The 18,681-nt window shown below is 39.0% G+C and overlaps 1 protein-coding gene across 7 annotated transcripts; it reads left to right on the forward strand.

The window, feature by feature from the left end:
• Positions 1–664: 664 nt before the first annotated feature.
• LOC125741919 (ataxin-7-like protein 3) lies at positions 665–11,634 on the forward strand. Of its 7 annotated transcripts, XM_049013444.1 has the most exons (15): positions 665–878; positions 1,212–1,376; positions 1,853–1,942; positions 2,070–2,188; positions 2,475–2,607; positions 2,889–3,060; positions 3,448–3,545; positions 3,811–3,833; positions 3,992–4,037; positions 7,513–7,550; positions 7,904–7,972; positions 8,315–8,358; positions 8,665–8,736; positions 9,239–9,390; positions 10,096–11,634. In XM_049013444.1, the coding sequence occupies exons 4-15, from the start codon at positions 2,126–2,128 to the stop codon at positions 10,284–10,286; spliced, it is 1,101 nt and encodes a 366-aa protein (XP_048869401.1). In that variant the 5' UTR covers positions 665–878; positions 1,212–1,376; positions 1,853–1,942; positions 2,070–2,125; the 3' UTR covers positions 10,287–11,634. The 7 variants fall into 7 exon arrangements, with proteins under 7 accessions (XP_048869401.1, XP_048869406.1, XP_048869400.1 ...); XM_049013449.1 differs by lacking the exon at positions 665–878 and having other exon boundaries at positions 928–1,376; positions 9,239–9,378; XM_049013443.1 differs by lacking the exon at positions 665–878 and having other exon boundaries at positions 930–1,376.
• Positions 11,635–18,681: the final 7,047 nt, after the last annotated feature.

Genomic DNA, 18,681 nt, shown 5'->3' on the forward strand with positions numbered 1-18,681 from the left:
TTACAATAATGGAAAACATGAGTAAAATTACAAAATTCATTCAGTTCCCCTTAATATTTTCTTTATAAGTAAAGTTCCAATAAGTGAACTAAACATGGGTTTTGGGTCAACTATTACATAACCATTTCACACAGTCAATGTTGCTTGTTCTCTGCTTAAATTATGACTACTGAATGGTGGTTTGTGTGTACAATGGGTTTCTGCTCAAATTGTGTAGTTATGTTTTGTGTTAATCATTTTTAATTTAACTGGTCTATTATATGTATTTTCTGTAAAATTAGCATAATCAACATAATGAAGCCTGCTGTGAACTATAAAAAAATGGTAATCTGGCTTCTCTGTCATTGCTAAAATAACTGGAACAGGACACGTCATTTTCATTAAGAGTACTCTTTACCTTAGCTCATCAAAATACCATAGCGTTAATTGTTGCTGAGATTATTAATATTTGCTGTGTAACATTTCACGTACAAATTAATGTATAAATGGCACATTGATTCTTTGGATGCCACTGTCCTCTCACACTTCCACGGCAGTAAGTTCGAATGTCACCAATGCTCCGTGCCTATAGTGTTTTATGTTCTGTCACCCTGGCTTCCTCCTGCGTCAGGCTAATTAGCATTTCTAATAATGTGTGCATGCATGTGCCCTGTGATGACATCCTGTCCAGGGCGTACCCCACCCTTGTGACCTGCCCTGCCTGGGATAAGCTACCCTTCTGAAGATAAGCGGTTTTAAGATGTATTTAAACATTATTTCCTATATAATTAAATTATAGTGTTAAAACGTAGTATAGTTGCAAATATCAAGCGCCAAGAAAGGAAACAAAACGGCCGGGCTGGCGTCACACAACTAAACGAAGGTGTCCCATATTAAAGGTATTTAATTGGAAGCTAGTTCCCCTGTTTGCATTCCAATTGGTTAGATGAAACGTCAATCAAATAATGTCGGCCTGAAACAATAAGTCGATGATAAAAATGGTTGCCTTTAAATTTTCCTTTCCCTGTTATTATAGGGATGTTATATAAAGCGGTTACTTTTGCAAAACTTCGCTGTAATGAGTCATTTTCAAGCATTTGCGGCTCACTCGACGATTAGCTCGCCATGCGCACGCGAACATGCTCCGGCGTTGGCGATTGATTAGTTTTGCCTGTAAATGCAGGAGCAAAAAAAAAATGGTAGCTGATACTTAAATCGTGTTTCCTGTTGAGCAATTGACAGGATAACTGAGAGACGTGATGGTGAAGGCGAGGGGCTTCGCTCCATGCCATGTGTGATGTTTGGCCAGGGGCTCGCAGACAGCCGCGGCTGCGGGCGCCGCTAGACGGAGCAGCAGGTCTGCTCTGTGACGGTCCGGCCGGCCCCGTCTGCTCTGGGTGAGTCTGGTGCTCCGCTTGTAATAAAACGCCACTCAAATAAGTCTGAGATCACCGAGATCATTTCTTTAAGTAACACCTCGGCGATAGCGAAGTGCCTCTTCGGAGTTACGATTCCCAACACTCGCTTATTTAATCTGTTATTTTTGCAAGAAACGGCAAAAGGTACGAGCAGTTCCTGTATGCTCCATACATTAATGGCCAGAAAAACCGATGTCGGCGTTTTGTCACTCGCTAGTACAAGGAATCCTGGATATACAGACAGTTTTCCGTCATAGGTTGGTTGTAGTTTTTGTGAGGCACACGAACTGTATGGAGGTAATTTTCAACACACCTTTGTGTAATAATTGTCGTATTGTTTGTTATTACATTAGCGTGACTTATTTGGTTGAAATTCTTTGTTGAAGACACCCAAATAATGAGTTAATAATTACTTCTAACAAGTGGATTCCTTAATGCATGTTTTTAATCTACAGGACGTTATCGAGAACTGTAACCTGTAAATATTCTGATTTGTTGTTGCTGCTGCTCGGTAACAACAGCTTGACACGGGGCTGTACACTAATGTAAGTACACCCCCCTTTAAACACGTGGATATAGATGTTCTTGGGGTGATTTAAAAATAATTGTTTTAAAATAAGGATTTCCAGGGTGTTCTAAAGCTCCTATTGTTACTTTTTCTTTCCTGTCCAGTGCAGGTTTGCTTCACGGCTGCTGTGCTACAGAATGTAGGGAGGCGTCTTATACCCATGTTTTTGCAAATGACAATGGAGGAAATGACCCAGTCAGACCTGGACAACACTAAGCTGGAGGTGCGTTAGCAAACATACACGCTGCACTGTTGCATCTGTTCTGAAAAACCGCAAAATACCTTTCCTGGCCTCCAGCAACCATCACCGAGGGCTATTTCTTTTTAACATTTCTATATCAGTGTACAGCACTGGAGTTGGAAGGAGAGTTCCTGTTAGTTTGTAATTCAAGAACTGCTGCGACATAGACAACATGAAAAAGAGCATTTGCTGCTCCTACATGTGGATTGCAGGGTGTGCCAAAGTTGTGTGGAATCAGCTGACGTGTAATAAGAGCAGCTTCTTTCAGTCCGTAGCTCATGACATCCTGATGGATTTGGTAGAGGATGCCTGCCTGGGTCTGTGTTTTGAGGTCCACCGTGCTGTCAAACAGGGATATTTCCTCCTGGATGAAACTGATGTGGAGAGCATGAAAGACTTTGGTAATTTTTTTGCCTCCCCAGCACATAAATCTTAACTCCTGTCCATTCCTTTTCCTAAATTCCAGAAAAATAGTATTGTTTACATTTTTTATATCTATGTCTATCTTGTGTATTGTGTATTCTGTCTATGTATGTATACATCTACCTGTGTGTGTGTGTGTATGTGTTTGTGTGTGTGCGCATTACAAATAGTTTTTGCTCATTATCCATAACGTTTTTGCCCTGTTGATGGCACAGGTTACTAACCGACAGTGATCAGAGTCCATTGTTTTTCCTCACAGAAATCGTGGACCAGCCCGGAGTCGACATCTTCGGCCAAGTTTATAACCAATGGAAGAACAAGGAGTGTGTGTGTCCCAACTGTGAGCGCAGCATTGCCGCTTCCCGCTTCGCCCCGCATCTGGAGAAGTGCCTGGGCATGGGTCGCAACAGCAGCCGCATCGCCAGCCGCAGGTCAGCTGGGGGCGCTGCAGACATTGCTGCCTCTTACTGCTGTTGCTAGAGTTAGCAGTTTGACTTCCCTCAGTGGCACGATGCACATACGCACGTTAATCTATGTTTTGGTGTTATCCCACTCATGCTTAATAGGTGGGAAAACTTTTAACAACGTTAAGCGTTGTTAAGCTCTTAACGTTTAAGCGTTGAACGTAAGGCGTTAAGCTTTTAACAACCGCATCTGTATCGCGGGTAACCCTATTGCATGTATTGTGCAATATATTCAATCAAAATTGGTTACAGAGTCATCATGTGTTCTCTAGTAAACACACAATAAACAAAGTAAATAATTGAGATACTTTTAAAATGGTTTGTTCTTTCTCTTCTGCCTCCTTATTTCAACAGAATAGCCAGTAGCAATAATGTGAACCGATCAGAAAGTGACCAAGAGGACAACGATGACCTGAATGATAATGACTGGTCGTATGGATCTGAGAAAAAACGTAAGTGTGGTGATGTCCAGTATCTGCTCTCACTGGCTTTTAATTCTTAAGCTTGGACATGTGGTGTGACTTATGATGGATAGTTTGTCTGTTTTGAGTCTGTGGTAGATTATCATTAGTGACTGGAATCCCCACTGTGGATTGTCTTTCAACTTGTAGGACATTTTTTTTTTCCATTGCAGAATTTCTTTCTTGGCAAGTAAAAGTTATAACCAGTTTGCCCTCCCACAGCAGAATGTTATTAAACTTGACTTTTCTTTTATAGCCAAGAAACGAAAATCGGACAAGGTATTTTACATTATTCAAAATGAACTTTTCAGAAGTGATTTTTGTAACCGTTTGTCTTTGTAAGATGCACCGTATGGTTGCCTTCGGTACATTAGTACATTTATTTCTGGGTGCTTTTGTGTAGTGGAGTTAATAGTAATATATTTTTCCACCCCCAGAACTCAAATTCGCCTCGAAGATCAAAATCATTGAAGCATAAAAATGGTGAGAAGTACTAATGTAATGTGTCCACAGCCTCAAATGAAATTAATTTTTTCTTGCCCTTCAGAGTATAGCGTCCTTATAAAGGATCCCGATTGGTGTTATTAATCCAGTATCATCATCATTATTATTATTATTATTATTATTATGCGTATGTGTTTAATGTGTATATTCAAGGATTCAGGGTTGTTAGCACATTATACTATGAGCAGATGCTGGACACGTGCGCTGGGGCCAGGAGGTGGGTGGGCTTTGAGATTCTCTAATCACTTAAAGCTAATTACAGCTGAACTGCAGGGAAAATTTGTAATGTACCAAGATTACACAATTAGCTAAAAATGGCATTCTTCAGTATTATTAATCATTCTGTGTTTTAAACAGAAATATAGGCTTGTAGTTATAGGAATTCTGTAAACGGAGTGGCTGAAATAAGACTAGCATTTTTATCTGTTTTTGGCAGACATGCAGAGGTTTGGGGGTGTGCGATGATCTGTGGCTGCTGACATTAACTGTTTAAATACTGCGAGTGAGGTATCCTTATTTTGCCGGAATACTCCACAAACCTAGAGCCGTTTGCCTTAAGACTTTACCACCAACATTCATAAGTAAGGCCTGCCTCCTGTGATTTGGTGCATATTCTAAATTCAGACAGAGAACTTTTACCAAGTATGCCGAAGGAAGAAACAAAAACGGCAATATTTGTGATTTGATATTGAATCTCTCATAACCTGCAGCTTGTTCAAACAATATGCACAATGACTGTTAACAGTGCTTCCTCCCATATGTTTGTGAAAATCACCTAATGCAGCATTTTCTGAACATATGTATTTTAAAGAGGACCTCACCAAACTCATTCAAGAATGAGTGGTGTCCTCATGGTTTGGTCCTTAAAAGATAGGAAATGTTTGCAAATCGGATTTGATCTAGAACATCTGTGTCAAATGAGGAATATTTTAGTGTTAGATTCTTCTGAACACCTTGAGCTTTGGGCTTTCATTATATACAGTATGTTAAATCGACAGGTGAGATTTCAGCTTTAGGTGTGGCATGTTGGTCTTAATCATTTAACGTTATGCTAGTTATTTCCATCGGAGCTTGGTAGTGTATCTGACATATAATCTAGATCTTAATATGGTTGCTCTTCTTTTTGTTGGGGCTCTGTCATACTTGTATGTGAATGGCCGTGCTATGATGCCCCATTACAAAGATCCTAAGTTATTGCCAAAAACAAACTTAAGGATATTTAGCCTTTGTTTTAAGATGGCATCGTTGAGCCCTGGGTGGTGCTCTTGACTAGTCTGCAACGCTCTTCAGTAATTCTAATGATCCCCTCCAGCTAGAATGCACACTGTGCTCAAAATAATCAGGCCCTTCCAAAAAAAGTCACCCCAGTTGTTAATAAAGGCTGTTTTTTGAGGGGCTCCAAGTGACTAACTAGAGTACCCTAATATACGAGTACAGTGCATGTCCTCTCGAGAGAGTCTTTTGGGTCTTGATAATTCCAGAACAACCAAGTAAAGTAGAGAATTCATTGCTATAAAATGAATCCGGTTTAGCTTGAATGTGAAGTAGGCCCTGTGTTGATATTGCTCTATTATTATTCTAGTGCCTACTAATGAGCACCTTATCCAGTATGGCAGGCTGTTTAAAGCAGAAAATGTTATGGGTTTGAGCTGGTCAATGGTGTGCAGGAGGTCTCTTCTTTGACCCCCAGTCTGTAACTCGGGCTACTGCTGGTGCCCAGGGGTCTGAAATGGCTGGGTAATCAGAACAGACCAAGTCCATCTGGTTGTCATATCTAATGGCATGTTAATATGCAAATCCTGTTCTTTCGCTGTGCTGTAAATGAGCATTTTTGACGTTATCTGCAGTTTGAACAGGGATCTCTGCTTAGTTCTCACACATCACAGGCAGGCTTTTGGGCAGGACTTGGAAAGCACATATCAATTTACTGCTACGCATACAATGATTCTTCTTATTGTAAAGTTGTAACCAGTAGTCACCGAATTTATATCACCCTTATCCTTGATTTCAATCACACCAGATGATGTTTCTTCTGTGTTTGACTATAATTAAACTAAAAACTCTTATTTGGAGTTAGTGGTGTTTAAAAGACCCATTAATGTAGAGTTAAGACTAAGTAAATGTCTTTTGATGAAACTGCAATCTTTCAATGTGACTCAGTGCACTCTTAAGGCAGCTGTTGCATCTCATTCCAAAACTAAGAAATAAAATATGTTGCCAACCCAGTGATTCAGACAGTGCCGTTTGAACTTTCAATATGAAGAGCCAGCAAGAAATGGAATAGGGTGGAGGATGTGTATGGCCAGAGGGGGTGGGGCCCGGCGGGGAGGGACGATGTGGGGTGAAGCTCTGTGTAGCATGAAGCAGCCATAGGAAGTATGTTTCCAGTCATGGTGCATGAACAAACTGCAGTTTATGGGAGATTCAATATCAGTCACAAATATTACTGTTTGTTTCGTCTTTGCATTATGTGTAGACTTACATACATGCACCAGTACAGTTTTGCTAACACAGGCAGGAAAATGTAAAAGATTTGCTCATCTCATAGTAGCTCTATTTTTAATCTCATTTAAAAAAAAAAAATAATAAAGGACGTTTTCTTTGTTATTAGTGTTGTTAAAATATATATTTCATGTTTTATTCCATACACATGGGGGGCTAGGTTAGTGCACACATTAAATTTGTAGAGATCTGTATTTTACCATCACTGAAGAGCACAAAAGCAGTCACATGTCTAGAGCAGCTGCCGTGCAGGAGTGTTGTCTTGTTGCTTACTGGTCACTGTGTGTAACTGAAAATAATTACTTAGGAACTCGGGTTATACAGCACGCCTGCCGGGAGATCTGCACATTTGTGACCCATCAGCACGAAATGAGTCTTATGGGTGTATTTCTACCAGTGCGACTTAAGACTCATTTCGTGGTGATGGGTCACATTTTTCCTTTTATAAGCTGATCTTCTTTTCCACCAGCCTCCCCACCTCCCAGATTCCACTATAAAGAAAAACCAGGCTTGACTCTTCCTGAAGGAAATTAAAGCCACTTGATACATCTAGACACTTGGTCTTATACTGTGAGGAGTTTTCTGTGGTTACATGAATTTAGTGCCACTAAGCTTGGCCAGGTACCTGGTGAGATGGGGGAGGGTCTTTCTGCTGCTCCTAGTTCATTTTCCGTAGTTGATTTGTACAGTCCTACAGAAATACTTTTCTCCTCATCTTACCAGCAATTGATGTTTGTATTTGTTTATTATTGGTCAGCCTGATTCAGTTCATGCAGCCTTTATAATCTGCACCAAGGTCAAACTAAACTATTGAGTACCGCTGCGTGTTTGTCATGTTAGATGAGGCAGAGGAGGTTTGAGTTTTTAAAAGCTGTCTCTCTGTGTAAATAGCTGTACGAGGATCCAGTGTCGGCCACTGGAAGCCTAACTGTCTATTTTCTTCTCTTTTCAGGAGAACTTGGTAGCCATTTCAGTGCTGATCAGTACAGGGTACAGTGTCCCTACTCTCTGTCTGCTGTCATTTTAATTTAAATGTGAATTTGTTTCAATATCATCTTGAATGCTATTAATAGTAAAGATATTGTGGCTGCTGAACTGTCGCTTTCTAACTTTCTTCCGAGGGAGCACTAATCTTTTCCATAATATTACCAAAACAGCATTCTTTTCTGTGATAATCTGATGTGTGCTACCAACAGTGTTCCTTACTGCCTGATTCTTTTTTTTTTTTTCTTGTTAAAATTTTATATGGCAATAAGTCAATTTTATATAGTTTTATCGCCAGGCCTAGATCACAGTAATCCACTAAAAGTCTAAACCGTTAACCTGTAAGCCCCCCCCCACAGTACCATTGTAACTCTGGAATAAATTATGAAACTTTGGGACCAGATGAGCTGAGATCACTCTTAATGACGGTAAGATTTTTCCTTTCTCTTTTCTGTTGTGGAAATATTAATCATTCACAATTTAATTTCATGCATTTAGTGTCTAAATTATGTCTAAACATATTTTCCTTGACGAGCTAGGAATTTTTCTGAGTAATTTTGGATACTCACACCTTCCTCAGTTTAGTGAATTTTTTTTTTTTTTACGGACATCGGAGTAAAATCATTTGTGCTTAATTATGTTACTTCATGAAATGCACAATCCCTTTACTTGTCCAAAAATCCATCCATCTTCAAACCACTTACCCTTTTATAAAGGATCAGGATGCTTGTTTCTGGCCTTTGGTTGATGGTTTTCTGTTTTCTCTCTAGCAATGTGGGGTGATATCCGAGCACACCAAGCGGATGTGCACACGGTATGAAACAAGTATTTACACCCTTTTCCATGAAGACTCTTGACATGTACCTGCAAATTTCATTGTGAAAAGTAAAGTACAGTTACTCTGGATAATATTATCTCAGTTTGAGGGTTTTCAGTTAACGTTTGACCATAGCTTAGTTTGTGTGGTATTTCCATGAATGTGATAAGTTGCTGCTTTTATCCGTCATGTATTAATGTAAACTGAATTTGGGCTGTAAAGCAGCATTGGAGAAAAGTCTGTTGCAGGTGAAGTGGTTTTTTGGGTCTTGGGGACATTTCACATTAATCTCTGTTGCACCAGGTCTCTGAAGTGTCCCCAGCACACAGATGAACAGAGGAGGGCTGTCCGGTTCTCCCTCTTGGGGCCAGCTGCGTGAGTGCCCCCCCCCCCAACAAACACCTAGGGTCAGTCCAAAATATGCAGTAAGCTGTCCAGTCAGGTCTTGGATGTCCCCCTTCAGTGGCATGGAATTGACAGTCAAATGCTTCACTGATCCCCATTTCCCCTCACATGTGAAATTCAAGTTAAATGTTATCTCCACCATGCCATGTGGAATATTAGCTGCTCGTTCAATGATCTTCGCATGTTATGCGCTGCCTGCAGTTTTGCTGAGCATTCTCATACAAGCATTTCTCCCTGGGGAGGCAGAATTGTGCTGGAGTATCCAGTGTGAGCGTGACTGTCACCATAACGTTCATCTGCAAAAGTACACACACACACACACACACGTCTGTCACCTTGCTTTGTGTTTTCCCGGCTAACATCACAGCCTGTTTCTCCCTCCGCTATGTGCTGAGCCTCACTGACACATTTCCTATAAGCCCTTGGCCTCTTTCTCTGCTGTTTTGGCAATATTCCTCGTTGATTTTGCCAGGCTGGCACTGCCAGATGGAGACGCGGTAGTAGAGAGCGACGGCTACGAAGCTATCGACAGGCAGCAGGTGCCGATTGGCCGGTTGCACTGGGGTGGGTCGTCAGACGTCTCCCCCTCTGACTCGCCCTCCTCTAAAGCTAGTGAGTTCTTTGGTAAGATGGATTCCTTACCGTCGGACTAAATGCAGAATTGAAGCATAGGTTAAAGTTAATGCTCCTAGCTTCTGTGATGCTGCTGGCTCGCCACTAGTAATGATGAGTAATAATCCGTAAAACAGAGGCCAATCAGGATGGCTGCCAGTGGAAGGTTTCAGAGCAGATCACCATGAGCATGCGGCAGGTGTCTGAAGAATCACTGCTCCCATGGATAGTGAAAGTAGTGTGTGTGTCTGTGTGTTTGTATTTACCACATTTTGGGGACTAAATATCCGCACATTTACTTTTTAGCTTGTGGGAACATTTTTTTCTGGTCCCCACAATATAAACCTCAGGTTTATGAAAGTCTGTGACTGCAATCATAAAATGTAAACGAATCTAAAATTGCCTAAAGTCTTGTATTTTGTTTGCTTACTTATGGTTAAGGTTAGGCCTGGGTTAAGGGTGAAATGAAGTGTGTGTGTGTGTGTCTGGAGGAGCTAAATGCAAACTAAAAAACTTTGGTTATTCTTAATTTTAAAGATAGATAAAAGCTCAATCTTCAGGGAAAATTTTTATGTCGTCAAGTACTGATTTTAGCTTCTTGGCGGGTACAGGATGTCACTGGACAATAATGAATTATACCTGCAGTTTAGAGTCCAGAACATGAAGGTTTGTGGTTTATAATTTTACGTTTTCTAACTGTACCCCCCTGTACTTCAGGTACCAACAATTCAGTCTCCAAAAAGCCCAAGAAAAAGAAGCCGTCTTTGAGCATGAGCAGTGCTGGACAAGGCCGAGCCATGGGGGGAGGGTTTGGAGCCTTGCATGGAGGTCTGGGTCCCTCTAACCACAGGAAGAAAAACAAACATCCCACAATCCCAACAGCCAGCATCTATGACGACGTGAACTAGTGAGCACTGATTTGGCGGTGAGATGTACACCTGTAAAGAAACATGCGAATGCAATCATACTGTGCTGGAAGATCAAATGGCAACTGTTTTCACCTGGATGTACCTGATGCCTGACACGGCCCAGCACTGTCTGACCCCGTGCGTTGGGGAAACCCAAGTGAAGCGACGTGTCTGGTGTGCATAGTGGGACCTAAACAGCTGCCCATATGCACCATATGCGGATATGAAATGACCTAAACCAGTCTGCAGTTATATAAGTACTCGTACAGTGAGTCTGAACATTCCTTAAATGTTTCTGTTGCTTTGTTATATTTCACAAATGTGTGATTGTGAGTTATTAGCTTTTTTTTTCTTTCTTTCTTCTCTGATTTCTTTCCCAAGCAGTGATTTTAAAACAAGGCAACATTTCGTTCCTTGTTCCATGCACTTTGTTTTTTCTGAAATAGGTTCCTGCTCTTTGTAATCAGGATTGGACAATTTCTGAACAATGAATGTGACATATATATGTGTGTGCTTATGATTACGCTGTAAACTGTTAAATAACATTGTCATTCTTCTGACCAGTCAAATCAATTTCTTGGCTTAGTTTCTACAAATTAACCCACAGTCATGGAGGTGGTCTGTATGTATTGGTTATGGGAATCCCAAAGCCTCCTATTTGTGGCATGGCATTTGGCTGGATATTTCAGACAGCCACGGTACAAAAGCCGCAAGGTGCAGCCCTGTGAGGCCTTTGTGTAAGACTGGGCTTCTTCAGGGGTGCCAGTCCAGGAGCAGATATGCCCGTGGGCAGCCTGTGTGGCACACTGCCATAGCACTCATTGCCAGTCTCTGGAAAGCTGCTAATCATGTGTGATGGTATATGTATGTACAGGATTTGCACACATGGCTGACTTTGCCTGTATGCGGGCATGAGCAAGTCATTTTGTGATTTTACATATAGCATTGTGTGAGCGCATAATATATATGACTCTGCCACTGTATGTGTATTTGACTTGGAATATGTGATTATATTTTTGTATAACTGGTATGAATTTGTGTGTGCTTGGAACTTCCCTGTATCTTCAGACCTTTTTGTTGTATAGCTACCTGTGTGGTGGGTAACAAAGCAGGCAGGTGGTACCAAAAAAAAGACTTGAATCATGGATGGCTGCTTTCTGCGAAATAATGAAAAGAGCCACAGACTGCATTACCTGGGCCTTAATATGACATACTGCTTGTGAATGAAGTGTCAGTATTAAAACACTTGTATGAACACCTGTGTGAATTACTGGAATTTTGATGTTTATTTGCCACCAAATGAAAATGAATAGATTCCAAATAAAAAATTTTAGTAGTGCTACCCACATTAATGTGCTAATGTTTGTGATTAATCTGGAAACCTTAACATACAATTTTGTTTTCAATGTGACTTAACCCTCCCTCCCACCCTCAGGATAAAAGAAATCTCACCAGATCATCTAAGAAAAAACTGACGCATGAAAACATCACATAAGCCTTGAAAAGTCTATTTATATGTGTGTATATATATATGTGTGTGTATATATATATATATATATATATATATATATATATATATATGTGTATATGTGTGTGTATATGTGTGTGTGTGCATATATGTATTTATTTATATGTATATATTTATTTATATGTATATATTTATTTATATGTATATATGTATTTATATGTATATATTTATTTATATATATATGTATTTATTTATTTATATATTTATATGTATTTATTTTTATATATATATATTTTTATATATATATATATATATATATATATATATATATATATATATATATATATATATATATATATATATATGAGAGAGAGAGAGAAACTAAATATACTCTTAGAGCTTTGTTGGTGGAATAAAAAGAACAAAAGTCCAGTGTTGCTGGGTCACGAAGCAGTCCTGATCACCCATCCATTTGCAAACAGACCTATTCATATGATAACCAGGGCCGTAGCCAGCTTTGAGGTCACCGTGGTCTGGGCCTCTAATTTTTTAAGAGCTAAAAATAAAATTTGAGGGCAAGTATTCACCAGAATTAAAAACTTGATTAATGTTTCATATGACTAATTAATTAAAAAAATAAACAGCTTATGAAGGGGACGGTATAAGTAATGTGACTCATGAGATCCACACCCCTGGTCCTGGACCTCAATATTTTTTAAAACCCTGGCTACGAGCCTAATGATAAGACGTTATCCGATAGTCGTTAGGGGTCATGAAAACAAGTGGGAAAAAACGAGCGGATGTCTGGATTCCATTTACACTGACTAAGGAATAGTAACTTCGTAAATTACAATATGTCCCTTGTTTTCAAATTTTGTTCACTACTGTAAAAACTTGGCCTTAAAAGGAAATTTCATATATATATATATATATATATATATATATATATATATATATATATACCAGTTTGTCTTGCATTTTTTTGTTCCAATTGGAGTTGCTAAATTGCCCGTAGGAGTGCGTGTGTAAGTGAATGGTGTGTGAATGTGCCCTGCGATGGGCTGGCCCCCCATCCAGGGTTGTTCTCTGCCTCGTGTCCATTGCTTCCGGGATAGGCTCTGGACTCCCCATGACCCAGTAGGATAAGCAGTTTGGAAAATGGATGGATGGATGGATGGATAGTTGGTAATTAGATTGTTCTTTTGTGATTTATCAATATTGTGAGATGATTTCTTTGCAAGTATAAGACTACAAAGGAACCGTTTTATTTAACTTATGTTTCTCAAAATACATGGCATAAAATACCTTAAGATAGTTTGGATTGTATTTGCTGAAAATAAGATTTTACATAAAATATTAACTTTTGAACTAAAAACATTTGTTTAATTCACATATACTGTCTGATCTGACATGCATGTTTTCTGTTTGTTCAAAAACGGAAGGAATGAAGTTGCAACACAAAATTAAAAAATAAAGGAAGCACTTGGGCCTGGTTCCCATGCAACTGAATGGCTTCAACCATCAAAACCAAGATGTTACATTAAAAATGCGTAGTTCCTCTTACCAGTTTGTCTTGCATTTCTTTGTTCCAAGATCACTCATGGATTAGTTTCAACTTCCAAAAAATACAAGCAAATACTACCATTTTAAAAGTATGATTAATCATGATTAATCAGAGACTATTATTGTTTTTTTGTTTTTTTAATCAATTGACTGATCAATTACTAATGTTTAGTAATATTCACAATGGATTGACATGGTTGTTATACAGCATTATTTTATATGTTCTTATTTTTCCCATAGCAGTTCTTTACCAAAAATGTTCACAATTGGGAAAACGCATGTATGCTCGCTTCAACTCTGTTCAAGCAGAATAGACACGCCCCAGTCTTTTAAGATTACCCCCCCCCCACACACACACACACACACACACACCTTTTTTTAGTCCACAATTATCTCTGGAAGAACTGCCTTTTGTTAACCTGTTTATTAAAGGTCCTTAATCCTTTTTGCACATTTTTAACATCTGAATGTTTGACCAAGGAAAGAGATTTTAAATGATGTGTAAGACATTACTGTATGACCATGTTATGAAACCGTATATGTATTTATGATTTATTGGTGTTGGCAAAGAAAATATTTTTATATTCAGACAAGAATGTGCATGTTTGGAGTTAATGAGTAAATGAGTATAGAGCTAAGCTGTTAAAGGTTGAAAGAATGCAAATTGCATGTGGGTGCCAAACTGTCAGTCAGTGCAGTTTGTTTGATGCTTCCTTACAGTAAAATGTGTATATAGAGTATATGCAGCTCTTGAGGTACAGATTCTACAGGTGCATCATCCCATGATGAAATGAAGACATCCAGGGAAAATGCTGGTGCCTGTCTGTTCTGACAGTATGACAAAAGTTATCTCTAAGACGCTGGGACTTCATTGGACCAAAGTCAGAATCACACTTTCCAAATTGAGAAAGGTTTTATTTTTTATTGAATCTTTCCAGGAATAACTATTGTGCAACCGTCTAGCTTTTACATAGTTCATGCATAAAACCGATAAAGTCTGAGTTTAATCATGAATCATTGGAATTCCTCTGCAGTGCTCATTGACAGTAGCTGATCAGTCAGTACAGGAAATGTTCACAGGCATTAGTGCTGGATGTGGCTTATCCATTTTGTACTGTGATGGGGAATCTTTCATATAAGAAGCCATATATTTAATAATGATGCATGCAAGCAGTTACGATTTTATCTAATATTTGATTCTAGTTAACAATCTGTATTTAGTGTCATACTTTTTTATGGTTCCGTATGCACAATTAATTCTACGTTATGTTCGGTATATACTATTGACACATTTTGTGCAATATTCCTTAGTGAAACCAAAATATTTCGTTTTCATGAATAGTTGCAATACCTTGCCTCCCTGTCAGCAGGTTTCAGAGACGATGCGGATCCCCCATCGTTGAGTTAGTAATGGCATCTGATGCTGGTTTGGCAGGCTGATAGAAACTTGATCTCAGACTCAGGTTACTTTGTGCTTTTTGACTCCCAAAGCTACAAAGATCTGCTTTGGAAACCGAGCTGGTAATAGCTAATGTCATTGGGTGCAGGCCGTGCGAATGTTAATGGGAAGACATGGAGCACACTGCAGCCTTGTTAGTTAAATGAACAAAGTTCATTGTATTTCATTCTGAAATGATTAACTAGGCGAGCCTCTTAATTGTAACTGTGGAAGACAGCGAAGTTCACGAACGCAGCGGTACAGTAGGAGTTTGTGGGGTGCTGGATTGCACCTGGTGCTTTATGAACCGTCAACAGAAAAACGTATTGTTGTAGTATCTGGTTTTGTGAAAGCGATCTCAGAGGGACATACTCCCTGCCTTTTTGTCGGTGCCTTTCCAAAATGTGCAAAATCAGAAATCAAAACCATGAGAATTCTGTGGGATTTTTAAAAGTACATCCACCGCATCAAACGTTTTTATCATGGATGTCTGTCCTGTTTGCTTTGAGTCTAACAGAGCACCTTCTTCATTGAAGTCATCATGTTCTTCAAATGTTTTCAGCATTTCGCAGCTCTGGGTTTGGCCCCTGAACATTAAATGAGAGATTTCTTTCCTCAGGGTTAAGTCCTCTAGGTATTCTGTTTAACTATAGCTCTTATAATTCTTGTGAATCCTTTGTAGTATCTAGAAATCATGAACATCATGTCCTGTTTGTGGTCATACACTATCCTATTGTTAAAAAAAATCTAGGCTCTAAGATGCTTCTTTAGGATTTTTAGCAGGAAGCCGATAATAAGGGGCACCTAGTGGATGCTTAGTTAAAGCATCTCACGGCAAACATGAGATGACAGTAAGAGGTCTTAATCCGTACTGTCTGTATCTGCTGTTAACACACCCTCACTATGTGCTGCACCTATTTATATCTGTTTCATTCCTACATAGAATACAAGTTCCATATTGTGTGTGGAGAGTTACAGTTATTTTTTTGGGTGAACCTTAGCAGTCAATGAGCCATTTGTTGGCAAAAAAATGATCTATATTGAAAATAAATGTTCTATATTGCTGTCTGTGCTTAAAATAGCAGTTGAAACCATACTCTGTGTAGTTCATCATATCACATTTTCATGAAGTATTTTTTCGCTTCACCTACAAAAATACTTGGTTTATTAAAATACATCTTAGTCAGCCATTCAGTTCAGCACATCGCTTCTTTAAATAAAGTTCAAGCCAATCAGATCATTCATAATGAAGTGTTAACAATGCCCTTCAGTACCCCATAGGTGACCATAGTGCTTTGAATCAGATGGACATTTGCTTAAACGTATTGATATGATTCAACTTCTTTTAACATATACCATAATTATTTATAGAAATGGTACCTTAGTTGTATAGTTGAATATAATGGTGATTTACTCATTTCTGTCTGACTGAGGGGATTTAAGCACTGTTACTGAAAAACACAGTACATTTCTAAAAAGTACATTTATATTGATAAAAGTATTGGGACACCCCTCCAAATTATTGAATTCAGGTGTTCCAATCACTTCCATAGCCACAGGTGTATAAAATCAAGCACCTAGGCATGCAGACTGCTTCTACAAACATTTGTGAAAGAATGGGTCGCTCTCAGGAGCTCAGTGAATTCAAGCCAGGTACCGTGATAGGATGCAACCTGTGCAATTAGTCCATTTGTGAAATGTCCTTGCTACTAAATATTCCACGGTCAACTGTTAGTGGTATTATAACAAAGTGGAAGCAATTGGGAACAACAGCAACTCAGCCATTAAGTGGTAGGTCATGTAAAATCACAGAGCGGGGACAACGCATGCTGAGGCACACAGTGTGCAGAGTCATCAACTGTCTGCAAAGTCAATAGCTACAGACCTCCAAACTTTGTGTAGCTTTCAGATTAGCTGAAGAACAGTGCATCCAAGCCTTACATCACCAAGTGCAATTCAAAACGTTGGATGCAGTGCTGTAAAACACGCCAGCACTGGACTCTAGAGCAGAGTCTGGGTTTAGCGGTTGCCAGGAGAACGGTACTTGCCTGACTTTATTGCGCCAAGTGTAAAGTTTGGTGGAGGGGGGATTATGGTGTGGGGTTGTTTTTCAGAGGTTGGGCTTGGCCCCTTAATTCCAGTGAAAGGAACTCTTAATGCTGCAGCATTCAAAGCCATTTTGGACAATTTCATGCTCCCAACTTTATGGGATCAGTTTGGGGATAGTCCCTTCCTGTTCTAACATAACTGTGCACCGGTGCACAAAACAAGGTCCATAAGGACATGGATGAGCGAGTCTGGTGTGGAGGAACTTTACTGGCCTGCACAGAGCCCTGACCTCAACCCAACAGAACACCTTTGGGATAAATTAGACTGTGAGCCAGGTCTTCTTGTCCAACATCAGTGCCCAACCTCACAAATGCTCTCCTGGAAGAATGGTCAAAAATTCCCATAAACACACTTCCTATAAACCTTGTGGACAGCCTTCCCAAAAGGGTTGAAGCTGTTATAGCTATAAAGAGTTGGCCAACTCCATATTAAAGCCTATTTATAAAGAATGGGATGTCATTAAAGTTCATGCGTGTGTAAAGGCAGATGTTCGAATACTTTTTCCAATATAGTGTATGAGTACTGTAGGTAATTTCCCTTTCAAAATGCCATCCTACCGATTACAGAGGATGACCCTAACTTTCTTTTCATGATATGTATGCAAGTTATAAACAAACTGCAAACTAAAAGCGGCAGCTGCAAATGTTTGGAAGTTCAACAATTTGACAATTAAAAAAAATACACACCACCAACTGAGTACTCAACAATATAAGAAACTACACAATACAAAGTAATATACAATGCAATACATTAACTTTGCAAACAAGCTACCTGGTACAGCCTTTCAGGTTGCAACTTTTCTAAAGGAACACCCAATTTCTTTTGACACCTGTACACCATATGTTCCAAGCAAGAAGATTCCCAGAATCAAATTAGACGTGATTATAGACGTCAAGGTCTTGGACATTACTACTGTGCACATGACACCCAGATGATCTGCCTAAATATGAAAGATTCATTAGGTCTTCCTCCACATAACATTCCCATGCTAACAACCCCTAAAAAATCAGCATGACTTCCGGATTTTTTAAAATCAGTTGTACTGGGGGATGCCAAAAATCCTTCTGTGAATTAATAATCAACATAATGCTGCACATCAGAACTAGGGAGCAAATAACAGCCATCACAGAAATTGTACTTGTAAAATAACGCCGATGACCTATAAAGTACTGACCTGTAACCTGACAGGTCATTGAACTCCACAAAGGCTTTGTTCCCTCTCAGCAGTTTCACCCAGTGGGTGCAGACTTCTAGTAATGCAATTATCTATAAAATACAACAGCCTTTACTTAAAAGCTTCTGGTCATCACTTTAAGGTCTAAATCTGCTCATATTATCATTTAGGTATCTGAAACTAAATACATTTTAATCTCTTTTCCAGAAATTCATAAAATATTTTATACTTTAAAAATATATCAGTTTAAATTCATTAATCTCTTATTCTCTTATTTTCTCGTAATCCACTGGAGCATGGAAGCATTCGATTTTGAGGAATAGCCTGCAGAAATAAACAGATAGAATTAAATATGTAAGCCATCTGTCTGCAGCTTCTAAAAATATAATTTTAAAAATTAGACATAAATATATATCATTTATTTATATATTAATGGCTATGTTCTTGTCATATATAGTGAAGACACTAGAAGATACTTTGCAAATTTTAGTAATTATGGCATTAATCTTATCTAGTTTTCGTAAGATATAATTTGATACCTTATTAAAAGGAAAATATGCTGCAGCCAATGATATATTCCAATGTGTACCATATCTTGTTGTCAAATGGATATCACTGGCCCTATGACTGGATAAGAACTTTT

This window comes from Brienomyrus brachyistius, chromosome 5 (genome assembly GCF_023856365.1).
Source record: "Brienomyrus brachyistius isolate T26 chromosome 5, BBRACH_0.4, whole genome shotgun sequence".
Taxonomy (NCBI): Eukaryota; Metazoa; Chordata; class Actinopteri; order Osteoglossiformes; family Mormyridae; genus Brienomyrus; species Brienomyrus brachyistius.